Genomic DNA, 16,358 nt, shown 5'->3' with positions numbered 1-16,358 from the left:
TCACCTGAGGTGCTTAAATATAATTGGCTAAACTGGCAGTGGGCTGGTTATAGCAAAGAGCTTAGAATCACCAAGAGGCGACACTCAATAGAACATTCCACTGCAACAGCAGCGCCCAGCAACAGCCCCGCGATTCCGCCATCCTAGCGTGAAAGAGATTGGCCGTCCATTGGATCTTATTGCTGTCACAATGGCTAGCAGCTGCTTTGCTTTTTATTTATTTATTTAAAAAGCGCATTAAAGCCGAGACACAACCTGAAAGACGACAATACAACACTTACTAACACAATCATCAGCACTTTTAATAGTTTATTTTACAGACTTATAATAAGCTGTTGTTCTATTGGAACTTTCATTCCAAAATGGCCGCCGCGTGACACTAGCGGCATCTAGTGGCTGTTTCCCAAATCGCACTAGAGTGTCACCTCTTTGTGATTCTATGCTCTTTGGTTATAGAGACCAAAACAATGACAAACATTCCGAAATGGAACGCACATTCTAAAAGCAGGACAACTGACTTCAGCATCGTTTTTCAGATAAACAAGTATGTTCACTTAGCATGTTTCTGAAATATCTGTAAACATATCATGGCATTTTTATACTTTAGATAAGTCAAAAACATAAATACAGCACCTTTAAACATACAGTATATACCTCGATTTCCCCTGAGAAACGCTGAGCTGTCATACATAAAAGTGCAGATCTGCAGTGTTAGGGTTTTTTAAAATAGGAAACACAGTAATTAGCGTGCGACTGACCGAGCGCTGTGCCGTATCCGGCGGTGGCGAGGCTGCCGGTGTTGCAGTGTGTGAGGATGGTGACCGAGTCTCGCGGGACGCCAGACAGAATGTGCTGCGCTCCATAGTTGCCGATTTTCTTGTTGTCGTTCACATCTCGCTCTAGCATCTCCTCGATCCAGCCAATCACGCTGCAGCAGGGGCGGAGCCAAAAGGGAAATACGTTAGAGGTATACATGAACATACAGTTGAAGTCAGAATTATTAGCCCCCCTGTTTATTTTTTTTCCCCATGTTCTGTTTAACGGAGAGAAGATTTTTTTTTTTTCAACACATTACTAAACATAATAGTTTTAATAACTCAATTCTAATAACTGATTTATTTTATCTTTGTCATGATGACAGTAAATAATATTTGACTAGATATTGTTCAAGACACTTCTATACAGCTTAAAGTGACATTAAAGCTTTAGGTTAATTAGGTTAACTAGGCAGGTTAAGGTAATTAGGCAAGTTATTGTATAACGATGGTTTGTTCTGTAGACTATCGAAAAAATAAGTTAGCTTAATGGGGTTAATAATTTTGACCTTAAAATGGATTTTAAAAAATGTAAAACTGCTTTTATTCTAGCTGAAATAAAACAAATAAGACTTTCTCCAGAAGAAAAAATATTATCAGACATACTGTGAAAATTTCCTTGCTCTGTTAAACATCATTTGGCAAATATTTAAAAAAAATAAAATAAAAGGGGGAAAATAATTCTGACTTCACCTGTATAGGCATTTTTGTTAATATATATTTTTTGTTAATTATTTGTTTTATACAAATTATTGCAATAACACAATTTGTCCTTTACAATAAAAGTTGTACAAATTTACAAACATAAAATAACAAGTATCAAAGGTCTTTAATATTTACATGTTCTTCAGGTCAGCAGTTTTTAAGTTGTAAAGGCAAAAATAAATATTGTGTTAATATTATTTCTATTTTCCGTATACATTTAAAAACAAAGCCATTGCGAAAATTGTAATTAAAAAAAATAAAATAAATCTACTTTCTGTTTTAATATATTGTTAGATTTCAATCAATTAAATAGTTTAGGAAATAATCTTGATTTTATATATATTTATATTTGTGTTGGATTTTAATTAATAATTTGATTTTGGGCATATTAGTTGTGCTTTATTAAGTTTTAAACTTTTCAATAAACCTTGATCCCCACTGCTTTAAGCCTTTAACTACCCCAAGAAAAAAAATGTTTGGACTGCATGTGTTAACTCCTAATGACGCTAGTTAACACACTCAGTGCATTTTGTTTCAACACATCCCATAATTTCTAAAATATCAGCCTCCACCAAATGGTTGATATGTCAGTTTATGGTAAAAGTACCGAACTTAATACATATACTATGAAAAATCTGAAGTATAAGACCAATTTATTTTAAAACATATTCAAAATAAAACCTTTTGAACACTGAATCACCTTTACTTTTAAAAGTATGCCATAAAATATTTCAGATTCTCATTTAACATGTTTTCTTGTCATTTTTACAATAAAACCAAAAGCAAGTGTAGTAATGCAACAGGATGTTTGATGTTTTTTTGTAAACCAACAATGCTGTGTGTAAGCCATTATTTAAAACAGTCATGCTTTAAATGCCTTAAACAGTCATTATTTAAAACAGTCAAAACATGGTCAACCATTTGGTAGAGGGGCAGTCAAAGGGTTAAACTGATATTGAACTACGTGTAAATCATTTAAAACATTTTAAAATATTACAAATATGTAAATAATTTAAAATACTTAATTGCAAAAATAATAATTATTGCAAATATACAATTTAATATGATATTTGTGAACGATGAATATTTGATGCACATTTTCAGACAGTTTCTATTCTTATTTTCTAAATCTTCTTAAACACATAATGCAACAAGTATTTAAACAATTTATAATATTTTATATATAAATAATAACAACAACAACAATAATGATAATAATATAATAATAACAATAATATAATAATAACAATAATAATAATCATCATCATCATAATAATAACAACAATAACTATAATAATAATAATAACAACAATTATAATCATAATAATAACAATAATAATATATTATTATTAATAATAATAATAATAATAATAATAACAATAATAATAATAATAATAATCGTCATCATCATCATAACAACAACAATAATATTAACAATAATAATCATCATCATCATCATCATAATAATAACAACAATAATAACAATAAAATAATAATAATAAATAATAACAATGATAATAACAATAATAATCATAATAATAACAATAATAATATAATAATAATAATAATAATATAATAATTATAATAATAACAATAATTATAATATAATAATAATAACAATAATAATAATAATCATAATAATAACAATAATAATCATCATCATCATCATAATAATAACAATAATAATAACAATAATAATCATAATAATAACAATCATCATCATAATAATAACAATAATAATAATAATAATCATAATAATAACAATAATAATATATTATTATTATTAATAATCATAATAATAATAATCATCATCATCATCATAATAACAATAACAATAATAACAATAATAATAATAACAACAATAATAATAATCATCATCATAATAATAACAACAACAATAACAATAATAAAAATAATAATAATCAATAATAACAACAACAATAACAATAAAAATAATAATAATCAATAATAACAATAATAATAATAATATAATAATAATAATAATATAATAATAATAATAATAACAATAAAATATTAATAACAACAACAATAATAATAATATAATAATAACAATAATAAAAATAATAATAATCAATAATAACAATAATAATAATAATAATACAATAATCATAATAATAACAATAATAATAATAATATAATAATAACAATAATAATATAATAATAATAATAACAATAATATAATAATAACAACAACAATAATAATAATAATAACAATAATAACAATAAAATATTAATAACAACAACAATAACAATAATAATAATATAATAGTAACAATAATAACAATAATATAATAATAATAACAATAATAATAATATAACAATAATAATAACAATAATATAATAATAATAATAACAATAATAATAATAATAATAATAATATAATATTAATAACAATAACTATAATAATAATAATGATAATAATAATAACAACAAATTCATAATAATTATGTATATGAATTCCTTTTTTAAACGTGAAATATATACTTTAAAATATATTAGTATTATTAACAATAATTTGATTTTTACATTTGGTCCAATCTCTTCATAACCATTCTGAAAATATGCAGTTTTTGACTAATTATATGCTCAGGTAATCATTGAAACACATCCTAGTCAAAAACACAAAAAGAAAAATGTGCACTGAAAAGGGAAATAATCAATCCTTTTTTTTTTTTCACAGACACAAGTAAAGCAACACTTTGCATCTGTTTTAATTACTGCCATGTCTCAGCCATCAGTGTGTACGTGTGTGTGTCACCTGTCTCGGAGCTGCTCTGTGTTCTTCTCCATGCTTTCGTTCTCAGTGAACTCCATGAGTTCTCGCGCGGCTCTGCCCATGTTGACGGCGGTGGGCCGTGCGGAGGTCAGGTGGCACAGGGAGTCCCTGACGAAGGAGACCAGGTCTTCAGCACCGGCGCCCGCCCGCAGCTCCACTGCCAGACTCAGACAGCCCACGATGGCAATGGCAGGAGCGCCGCGCACCTGAGCGACACACACAATATTATTTATATAGCACCTTTCCATAGCTCCAGCTGACATCGTTAACACTCTATATGAGGAGCTACACACACTCAGATCAGCTTCTCATCTTTATTTAGAGTAATTAAGTAGTTTATACTTGAATGGAATATTTATGATTTGAGATTTAAAGGGGACCTGTTATGCCAAAGTCACTTTTATAAGGGGTTTAAACACAGTTGTGTGTCAGCAGTGTGTGAATATTACCAGCCTCTAATTGTACAACGTAATTAATTGTATTTGTTATAATCCCTCTTGATAAAAACAGTCTGCAGAAACACTTTGATTGACATTCTCCCTTTGTACGTGTCAGAGTGAGAAAGCCCCACCCACTAGTGACCATCTCAGCCTCATTAACAGCCGTGAGTGAGAAGCAGCCGTCTGTTATTAATTTTGAGGATTTAGTTATTTAGTTAAGAGGATTATAAATGTGGAGTTTTAGATCCACAAATTTTATGTAATAAGACTTTATTATGTAATAGTGGATAAGCCCCGCCCCCACATCTACATAATTGCCTGTTTAGCTTCGCCCACTGATACCACAGCAGAAGGTAAAAAAAAATAAGACAATAAGACAAAACACAAGTCTATGCAGAAACCAATTGATGATCTGAAGTAGGCATGGGATGATAACCAGTTTTACCACGGTTTTTACCAAGGTTTACCACGGTTTGCAAAAGTCAAGGTTTTAAAACCACCAGAGTGTTCTGTTACACCGTTCCTATGGTATATGTACAGTTGTTGTTGTTTTTTTAGGGGTTCAAGTGAGAAGTGCTGAAACCCAATTGTTTTTGTTAGGATTTTTATTATTATTATTATTATTATTTTATTTCAGCTATAATTACTATTGCCCAGGCCAAACTGTAAGGCCTAGAGGCTTCAAACTTTGTCAGATGGTAGCAGTCCTCACTGCTACTCAGATAAAAAGAATAATCAAAATCAGCCCATAGGTGGTGCTACAGCGCTAAATTAGTGTTTCCGTGGGGTCTTAAAAGTCTAAAATAAAAAAAATAAATAAATAAAAAAAATAAAAAATATATTTTAAAAAAAAGGCCTTTTTGCCCTTAAAAAGTCCTAAATTCGCTGTTCTAGGTCTTAAATATTTTTCCGATGCTCATTTAAATTCTTGTTTGTTGTTGTCGCTTGGTTTTCGTGGTGTTGTAGTTCTTTATTTCACTAGTCCAAATGTAACCTTGCGGTATTACAACTATAAATGAGACCAACATGCAATAATAGCCAATCAGCTTTCGGTTATTGAACTCAGTGACAGTGACGTCATCGTTGTGTTTGCGGAGTTTCGCTTTGGGGGCGCGCGACATGATTTCGGCTGGCGGAGCTCATGAAATTTTTTGAGACTCGGGTGAACAGTTAGCAGCGTTTGATTTGAGTATGAAACACTTTGAAGAGATTTTGTCTGAATCAGGTATGACTGTACAGACATCTTTATGATCCGTCCATGATCATAGGGAGAACCAGATGACCAATAATTCTTAGCTAAAAATAGCAACAACAGCGGGAAAGGAAGAACGTTTTTGGAAAAGTTTGGAAAAACCTGAGGGATACGTTTGTTAAAACAAAAAAAGAGGCCATGCAAAAGTAGACCCAGAATGACAGAATTACAGAGTGTTTTTTCACCATTCACAGGTTTTACACTGACGTTTATATTACAATTTTGAATTTAAAACAAGTAAAAAAAATTTAATTAAGTAACAAATGATGTCTTTGATATCTGGAAAGGAATATATGAACCAATCAATTTACAATATACTGATGTCCAATTTCTAGGCTTTAGGAATGGAATGTTGGACCATTATTGCCTTTTTAGCTTATAAGAAGAGGACAGAAACTAGCCAGACAGTAATGTGGGAATTAAGGAGTGGGCAAAATAAAAACGTCAGTATTTTTTATTAAGTGTACTTTTGTTTGCTTTTATTCTTGCCATAATAAAAAATATAACCGTAGAGCGACCCATGTTCTGTTGCCATTAATATTTAACTTTAATAGGTAGAACTGTCTGAGAAATAAACAACAGCAAGTGATGCATCAAAGCTTGATTTAAAAAATCTTGAACTGTTGTAAAAATCCTTATAATCATTATAATAAGTTATAAAAAATAATAAAAAAACAATTAGTATAAAAATCTTCAATGATATTAATGATATGACGTAGTTCCAGAAACTTTCTACTTCTCTGTTTATGCGTCTGACTTTCCTGTCTGTTTCTTTTGACCACTGCCTGTCACTTAAAAGAATATCTCAACGGCGAACGCATTAGGTATTGAAGCCTCATCTGTTTCGTGAGGTGCATGATGCAGTGAAGTATAAATCAGCCTTAAGATGTTTGTTTGTTTGTTTTTTCTGTAGTTTATGGTGCATCTAACCTGTCTTCAGTACTGGTTAATTTGAATACATTTATTTGACCACAAATTCTGGGATTTTGCACTTTCTATTTATGTGTGTGCGTGTTTTTGAAATTGTGATAGAGGTCTTAAATTTAATACTTAATGGTCTTAAAAAGGTCTTAAAAAGTCTTAAATTTGACATTATAATATCTGCAGAAACCCTGTAAAAACAAACAAATTTTATTATTTTGGCCCACATTCGTACACAGTTTCTCGTAGACTCAAAAACTTTACATATCTGGAATCCCTGGGTCAGCCTGAACAAAAGTGGAGTCACTTCGATTTTCTCTACGAAGCACTGTTTTTCACGCTCCATCAAGTTTTATACGAAACCTACTTTTGCAAACTACTCCTGGTTTTACATGCTTTTTGTTCTAAGATATTTTAAAATGTTTCCTAATATAAAATATATTGTGTTCAATGGGGAAAAACGTTGTTGTTTTTGTACCCAAACATTTAAAATTAGCATATTTTAGAGCAGTAATCACAATACCTGTTACTATGAAACCGTGATATTTATATCCAAAGTTATCATACCGTCACAATCTTATACCGGCCCATACCTAATCTGAAGACAACAAACTCCTGCAGTGCCAACTTATGAAAACACAAATCACACTGTTTACCCAAATTCAGATGATGCAGCGCTGACTATGCTGGATCTGACAGTAATGTTGCGACACTGGTGTGAATAACAGTTTTCATTAAGCATTCACTGTTGATTTGCTATTACACAGTTTAATGTGTACTAAATATTTATGCATTTTGAACTTAAATCAGAGCAAAAGGAAGCATGAAGTCTATCGAACACACATGTAGAAGTCTACATCAGCGTTCACACAGTTGACCATTCTAACTCTGAGGCTGAATCTTAAAAACAAAGCACTGAACGTGTTTAAATAAGCAGAACTGTCAGCTAATCACACCAGTCTGTGTTTACCGCAGAGTCGACAGATGATGGTCAAAACAGTCCATTACTTCGAAATTAGGATGTTTTTTGGATGTGGAGTTCTTGATAACATTGTAAGTGGACTTTTGAGGACAGTTCAAAATATAAAAAGACAGCTCATAACCCTTTAATGAGACAAACATGCATAAAATACTGCAAAAGTAATACTGAGTGTACTCCTGCTGAAGAGTTCGAGAGAGATGATTCATCCACAGCTCATCACAGATGACTAATCACTCCGGGACAAATTACAGTAAATATGATGTCATCGTTTATTTAGAACTTCAAATCCTAACAACAACAGACAATTATGACATCGTTTGGAATGTGGTAGAACTAACGACTATAGAATACACAAGACGTGTCACTCGTATAGTTTTGAATAGGGAAAAGCGTTACGATCAATATGGCGAATGAAGCTCCTGGTCATCAAATACACTGGAATCTCAGCGAATACTTGCTTCACAACCAAGTGAAATATATCCACATAAAGCTTTAAATCTCTGTTTTAAATGAACCAACTACACTTGAAAACAAATGTTCTCTGGTTTTGTAATCTATATGAAACGAACGCGAGGTACAGTCTGTCCTGTCAAACGCACATCACATGACAGCAACTACTCGAACACCAACAAACTTGTAAACAGAGCGGTCGCTGTCATTTTGGGAGGAGATTTGTCAACAAGACAAAGTTGGTAATGACTTCAGATACGAGATATTATTCAGAGGATGATAATGTGTAAAACGTAAACATTAAGAGCCATAAATGAGGTTGTGTCGTGATCTGGTTCCCTTTGAGTGCACATTAGCTTGGACAACCTAAAAATAATTTCAGATTTTGTGTGGTTCGAATGTTTAGAAATGAGACTTAAGAGAGTTATTGTTTAGTTTTATTGGTGATTCCAATTCTAAAATGTAATCGTACATTTTAATGCTTATTTACGCAGTTTGATGCGCCAATAAATGATATACGACATGCCTGTGTACCACTTAATATCCTTCATTGCTATGCAGCTCTCTGGAATACTTGATTCTGATTGGTTAAATCACAAACTTCATAGGTACGTTATTCTCAGACAACAACTGGTAAAACTAATAACACCGGTTTATCTTGGTACTACAAACCATCTTGAGCATTAGTGAATATATTTACATACATATCTGTAACGCCACTGTTATTAACAGTTTGGTGCCATCTTGTGCTTGAATAATAATACAAATAGGTTAGTGTAGGCTGCATTCAGCCATTTTTTGTTTCTGCAAGCTTTTGTTACAGTTAGTAAATTATTACAGCTTAGATCAATAGCTATGTTTCCATCCACCTATTTTTATTTGCATGTTGGATTTGCGCATAAAAAATGATGATGGAAAAAATGATGACTGATGGAAACACCAAAATGCGCATCAATTTTTATTGAATAAGAAGTTTATCCTTTAAAATTGATGTGCATAAACTACAAACTCCAGCATGCGCATTAAAAAGGTCATGTGATTTTGTTATAAAAGATCATGTGATGATAAAAATATGTGTGAATGGACAAACCAGCAGGCTGAGCACACTGTAAAACATCTGAAATGTTGTTTTGGTCATTCTAAAACACCTTAACCATTTCACCATCAGTGTTATTATATTATTAATTACCTACAGAACTGTAAAGAGCGTCTGCGCTCAGTGACTTCAAACGCCACCACACGTTCAGTGCGAGTCGGCATTGTCTTCTGAGGCGCAAGTCATTTATTAAATAAGGAAAAGATTCCTGCACCCTCTCCTACCACAGCAAATTCAGCTTTTACTGTTGATATTTGGTGCCAGTTAATCAGGAAGTGACGATTTTGTTGGTTTATCGAATGGAAACAGTGCTTTATTCGCATGTCTTTTATGCGATATTCAAGTTTTGCACATAAATTTAATTTAGCATTTTTGCATGGAAGCTATTGTGTTTAATAGTTTAGTTTTGTGGCAAGCATCCATTTAATAAGCAGGTTAAAGTACATCCAGCTGGATGTTTATGCAAAATAAACCGTTCAATCTTATATAAAGCAGCTGATAAACGTGCTATTCTTCGATAACCGGCTAGATGTACATTATGCCTTACGTAATGAACATATAGTTTGCTATTTGTATGCGAGTTTTCCAGCATAATCACAAATGCAAATATAATCTCAAGTTACGGTTTTCAAAAGGATGGAGTTCAGTACCAATCCATACTGAAATTTTTAAAAACGTCTATTTCCTGCTAACATTGAGCGCTGTTGGGCATGTTCTTAAACACCGCTGATTGGCCATTGTGTTCATGTGCTCAACAGAAATGACTGTGATTGGCCATGACGTTCATTACTCCTCACGAGGCCCACAAGAAATTTGCACGCGCAGAATTCAGCAGATTTCTAGCCTATCATTGATTCTGTTTATTTACTTGTGTAAATTTATATTTATTCAGTTTTTAAATTAATTACAGTAATATTATTGACTAATATGACAATGTTCATCAGATTTATGTACAATGCAGTTTGTTAAGTAATATTTTCTGTTTTTTAGTGTGGATATTATATGAGACTTGCTTTGTTTACCAAATAAAGTAGATCTAATTATATTTGCTTTGTACACAATAAAATTAAAAAAGTTAAGGTATTACTTTTTATTTTATATATTAAGGTTTTAGATATGATACTTCCAAAATAATTCCCCATAAATAAGCAGGTTTTTAACACAATTCTGAGCAGAAATGGCAAAAAATGTCTGCAGATACCGTCTGGCCCTACTCTTCACCGCAGTTCACCAAGTGTAAACACAGACACATGGACAGTGGAGGGTTTTAAAGACACGAAGATCAGTCAATTCCTCAGCGGATCGCTCGGATGTCAGCTCATAGACAGATCAGCTGCAGAAGCTCCAGTATTACCAGTAAATACCAGTATATTACCAGTATACTACCAGTATAATACAAGTTAATTACCAGTATATTACCAGTATACTACCAGTATACTACCAGTATAATACCAGCAAATTACCAGTATATTACCAATTTAATACAAGTAAATTACCAGTATATTACCAGTAAATTGCCGTAATATTAAAAGAATGGCTTTACCTGTAAAATTCAAATTAGCACTGCTCACACAATAAAATTTACGGCAATTGACTGTTAATGTTACAACTTCTTATTCCGTAAATTTACCAGAATAATAAAAAAAGGCTCTCTATGGCAATTTTACTGGTAATTTTCCATTAAAATCTGTAAATCTACAGCCAAAGTGTGATCAAATTCCATGGGTTTCTTTCATGCAGTCACTTCCCCCCGGATCGCCTTCCATAGAATGATGACATCATCGTCATTTAATCAGCTTCTTAAACAAATGACCTCATGGTGTGTAAACGATAGTATGACATCACCTTACGGAGAAGAACAATCAGACATTGATATGTAAATCTTTCCTGGAGACTTCAGATGTGTTTCTTTAGATTTATCGACAGCGCAGACTCTCCTGTGTGTGTGTTCGTAACTTAAACGGCGGTGTGTGATTGTCATTTCCCCATCATCAGTAAAGCTCTGATGACAGTGACAGCGCCTGGCACAAGCCCGAGCCCCTCAGATTGATCAATAATTCATGCCAGATATTTGCAGTAACGACTATTAATGAGGCGCAGACATGGCTGCCGGAAAACCATCACCCCAACACATTAATTATGCACTGCATTAATCAAGACTACAATGAATTGAGGAGGAAAATTAAAGGTTTAGGGAGCGCAACGACACCTTTGTGAGGTCGCGACATGTGTTGGCAAACAATAAGGAGCTGATCACATTAAACCAAGCACTAATAATAAACCAGTATTTTGCCACTGGTCGGGGAATTGAGAAAATTTGCCAGGCATAAATCCTTTTTATGAGTTATGAAACTGCATTCACAATGTTTTATTCACGAGGAAATTAAGGAAACGCAGCTAATTACAAAAGATATAATCATTATTATTGAATTAAATTACAAAAATGGATTACATAAAGAAATATTACTATAATATTATTAATTCGTACTGCACAAACCGTTTAAAATTTCTTATGATAAATAATAATGATGATATTAATCTATAAAAATATTGAGTTAATTAAAAATATTAATAGTTAAGTTAATTAAAATGTTCAATTACAAAAGTCTTTGAGATGAGCAGACCACCATATCAAATTCTCAGGCATCATTGTAATTTATTAATTACAAGTAATAACTAGTAATCTACAAAAGTTATATACTCAATAATAAGGCTGCACGATATTGAAAAATCTGACATTTTGCTTTTCTGCGGTATATATTGCGACATACTGTATTATACTTGGAAAGACTTTTTGGCCACACTTTATTTCAAGGTTCAGTTCTCACTCTTAGCAAACCGCTTTAACTTTTGCTTCAATAAACTCCTAACTTGCTCCTTATTAATAGTTATTAAGGTAATTTAGGTTATTTCGTTAGGATTAGGGATGTAGAATACGATCATACAGAACATGTGATTTAGAAGTACTAATAAGCAGCCGCAATCTTAATAACACGCATGCTAATAAGCAACTTAGTTAATAGTGAGAATCTGTCCCTCAAGTGTTACCGAATGTATTAAATTTGATTGACTGGGATGATTCTGTAGGGGAGTGAATGATGCATAACATGTAATAAGCTAATTACAAGCATAGATAAATATAACAAAGCAAAGCTAAAATGAAATAAATAGTGCACGTTTTTTTGTTTTGTATATGTCAATGTAAAAATTACACCGCAAAGTCAAACTCAACTCTGCATATCTATGCGATGTGACTATTGCGGAAACGATATTTTTGCAGCTCTATACTCACTAATATATATACGGTTGAAGTCAGAATTATTAGCCTGCCTTTTATTGCTTCTCTCTTTTTTAAATATTTCCCAAATGATGTTGAACAGAGCAAGGAAATTTTCACAGTATGTCTGATAATATTTTTTCTCCTGGAGAAAGTCTTATTTGCTTTATTTTGGCTAGAATAAAAGCAGTTATTAATTAAAAAAAAAACATTTTAAAGGTCAAAATTATTAGCCCCTTTAAGCTATGTATTTTTTTCAATAGTCTACAGAACAAACCATCATTATACAATAACTTGCCTAATTACTCTAACCTGCCTAGTTCACCTAATTAACCCAGTTAAGCCTTTAAATGTCACTTTAAGCTGTATAGAAGTGTCTTGAAAAATATCTAGTCAAATATTATTTACTGTCATCATGACAAAGATAAAATAAACCAGTTATTAGAGATGAGTTATTAAAACTATTATGTGCAGAAATGTGTTGAAAAAAATCTCTCCATTAAACAGAAATTGAGGGAAAAAATAAGCGAGGGCTAATAATTCTGACTTCACCTGTATGTGTGTGTGTATATATATATATATATATATATATATATATATATATATATATATATATATAATTTTGTGCGATGGTTCACAGTTTATGTGTGTCACATTTATGCATTGATCAACAACAATTTAACATAAAAGTGCATTAGAACTGAGTTAGTTTCTAATTAGCATTAATTAGCATTCAAAAATTTGATTATATGACCAAAAACAAAACAAACAAAAAACATGGGTTTTGGGACGCATACGGTTATTTTAACATTGTGATACTGATAATTAAACAATAATATTTCACCCAAATACATAATAACTAATAGTCTTGGCAGGCTGAGTGACTTTTGAGTGGACTGTTCATTTACCAATTTAAAACTCAATAAAAATGCTGAACAGTCAAAAACATCACTCAGCAGCAAAGAAAATTTAATTAAAGTTCAATAAAACATTTTGTTTACAGCTGTTTACAGAATTTTCCTCCATAAGGTTAGTGAATGTGTCCAATTACGGCTGATAAATGATATATCGAATCAAGATAAAATCTGCGTCAATAACAATGATAAGCTCTGGACTTTATTATTTTTACTCTATGTTGATCTAACCGCCAATCACAAAGCAGAAATGTTCAACAAAGGGAACGTAAAAGTGTGTTGATATTAGAGATGTGACTATTGCGACTATTAATGTGATTAAGCACACATTGCGATATCGATGCTGAAACCATATATTGTGCAGCCCTACTCACTATATACTATATAATTAAAATAAAAAGCGCATTAAAACAGAGTTACGTTCTAATTAGAATAAATTAGCATTTAAAAATGAATGAATGACCAAAAACAAAACAAACAAACAAACAAACATGGGTTTGGGGATGCACTGAATTATTTTAACTTATTGTGATACTGATAATTGAACAATCACAGTTCACCCAAATATACACAAACTAAAATACACGAAGGCTGCAGGTGAGTTAGTAAGTGAACGATGCGTTTTCATTTTTGAGTGGACTGTTCCTTTAACAATTTAACAGTCAAAAACATCACTCAGCAGCAATGATACAAAATAAAAGTTCAATAAATTTAAAACACAATAAAAGATGTTAACAGAATTTTCCTCCATAAAGTTAGTGAATATTTCCCATTAGGGCAGATAAACGATATTATATCGCATCGTGATCAAATTAGTGTCAATAACAATGATAAGCTCTGGACTTCCTTTACTCTATATTGATCTAAGAGCCAATCACACAGCAGAAACGTGCAACAATGGGAATCTGAAAGTGTGCTGATATCAGAGATGAACCGAATTTTCAGCCACCAAAAAAAAAAAAATGTATCTGCTGAAAATATGATTGGCAATTTAATGGACCATTTGATTATAGTGGCTTGAGTTATTGTTGTGGCGCTCTTTTAAATCTGGAAGGATTAACAACTCTTAATCAAACATTATTGTTACCATTCAATGTGGAAAATAATTATTGAGGTTGTATTTTTGCTACATCGTCCAGCCCTAGTTCCTATTTAATTTTATTTTAGTAACATCTCTAAATGAACGTTGCTCTTAAGTGTTTATGGTTCCCATGTGATTTTCTTTTAGGAACATTTTCAAATGAACGTTCCCCAAATAATATTGAATGGTTCCTATTAGTTTTTTTTTCTAGGAAATGTTTAATATTAACGTTCCTTTAACGTTGGTTTACGGTTCCCACGTGATTTTATTTTATTTTATATTTACAATCATAAATTACCGTCAAATATTAGGCTCTGTAATAATATTGAATGGTTCCTATTAGGTTTTTTTTCTAGGAAATGTTTAATATTAACGTTCCTTTAACGTTACTGTACGGTTCCCACGTGATTTTATTTTATTTTATATTTACAATCATAAACTACCGTCAAATATTAGGCTCTGTAATAATATTGAATGGTTCCCATTAGGTCTTTTTTTCTAGGAAATGTTTAATATTTACGTTCCTTTAACGTTACTGTACGGTTCCCACGTGATTTTATTTTATTTTATATTTACAATCATAAACTACCGTCAAATATTAGGCTCTGTAATAATATTGAATGGTTCCCATTAGGTTTTTTTCTAGGAAATGTTTAATATTAACGTTCCTTTAACGTTACTGTACGGTTCCCACGTGATTTTATTTTATATTTACAATCATAAACTACCGTCAAATATTAGGCTCTGTAATAATATTGAATGGTTCCCATTAGGTTTTTTTTTCTAGGAAATGTTTAATATTTACGTTCCTTTAACGTTACTGTACGGTTCCCACGTGATTTTATTTTATTTTATATTTACAATCATAATCTACCGTCAAATATTAGGCTCTGTAATCGTTAGCTGGCTAATCAGCTGCGTGCATTATTCAAATAAATAGAAATAAATTAATAAATAAAAGATCGCATCCTGATGCGCACAATCCTTCATCCCAGTTTTAGATGATCACCATCATCATCATCATTCCTGTAGACCAACTAGGATTGTATTAATAACGTTAAACTCGGATTCATACACTGCAATCAGCCAATTTCCTCCAGCATAAACACATATTCTCAGTGACTTTAGATCAAGCGCAGGTTATGCAGATCACACATGCACCCGCACGAACAAAGCGCGACCCCGATCCCCGATCCGACACAAAGGATCCTCAACCGGTCGCTCAGACGCGAACGGAACCGGGCTGAGGAGCCGTCGGTCGGGCCCGCTGCTGTAGCGTTACCTTCATGCTCTTGATGGCCTCATATCCGTCCCGCACCGAGCGGATCTCGTCGTACACGGTTTCCCGCGGCAGCAGCAGCTGATTGAGGATCTGCAGAGACCCGGACCGGTACCGGATCGCTTCCAGCGTCATGACCCGTACTGCGAGATGCGGCTGTCGGTTGGTGTTCCGGAAGCGCGGGCGCTGATGTGTGACGGGTTCCGTCAGTCCGTCTCGCGTCGCGTGGGTTCGGGGTGTGCTGAAAGCGGGGTGAGTCGCGGATCGCGGGGTGTGGGCGTAGTTTAAAGGCCTGCACTGACGGCTCGCGGAAGGGAACCGCGTGTTCGCTCCGGCAGGAAGCCCCGCG

The 16,358-nt window shown here is 32.6% G+C and overlaps 1 protein-coding gene across 1 annotated transcript in view; it reads right to left on the bottom strand.

The window, feature by feature from the left end:
* mri1 (methylthioribose-1-phosphate isomerase 1) overlaps window positions 1-16,358 on the bottom strand; it is a 30,843-nt gene extending 14,485 nt beyond the window's left edge. The window contains exons 1-3 of the mRNA XM_056456177.1: window positions 16,013-16,358; window positions 4,300-4,523; window positions 759-928 (exon numbers count right to left, since the gene is read on the bottom strand). Coding sequence (XP_056312152.1) covers window positions 759-928; window positions 4,300-4,523; window positions 16,013-16,144 — 526 coding nt within the window. The 5' untranslated portion in view covers window positions 16,145-16,358. The remainder of the gene's footprint in view (window positions 1-758; window positions 929-4,299; window positions 4,524-16,012) is intronic.

The sequence above is a fragment of the Danio aesculapii genome, chromosome 1 (genome assembly GCF_903798145.1).
Source record: "Danio aesculapii chromosome 1, fDanAes4.1, whole genome shotgun sequence".
Taxonomy (NCBI): Eukaryota; Metazoa; Chordata; class Actinopteri; order Cypriniformes; family Danionidae; genus Danio; species Danio aesculapii.
Note: the sequence above shows the minus strand (reverse complement) of the source record. Positions and strands in the feature narration are given on the sequence as shown.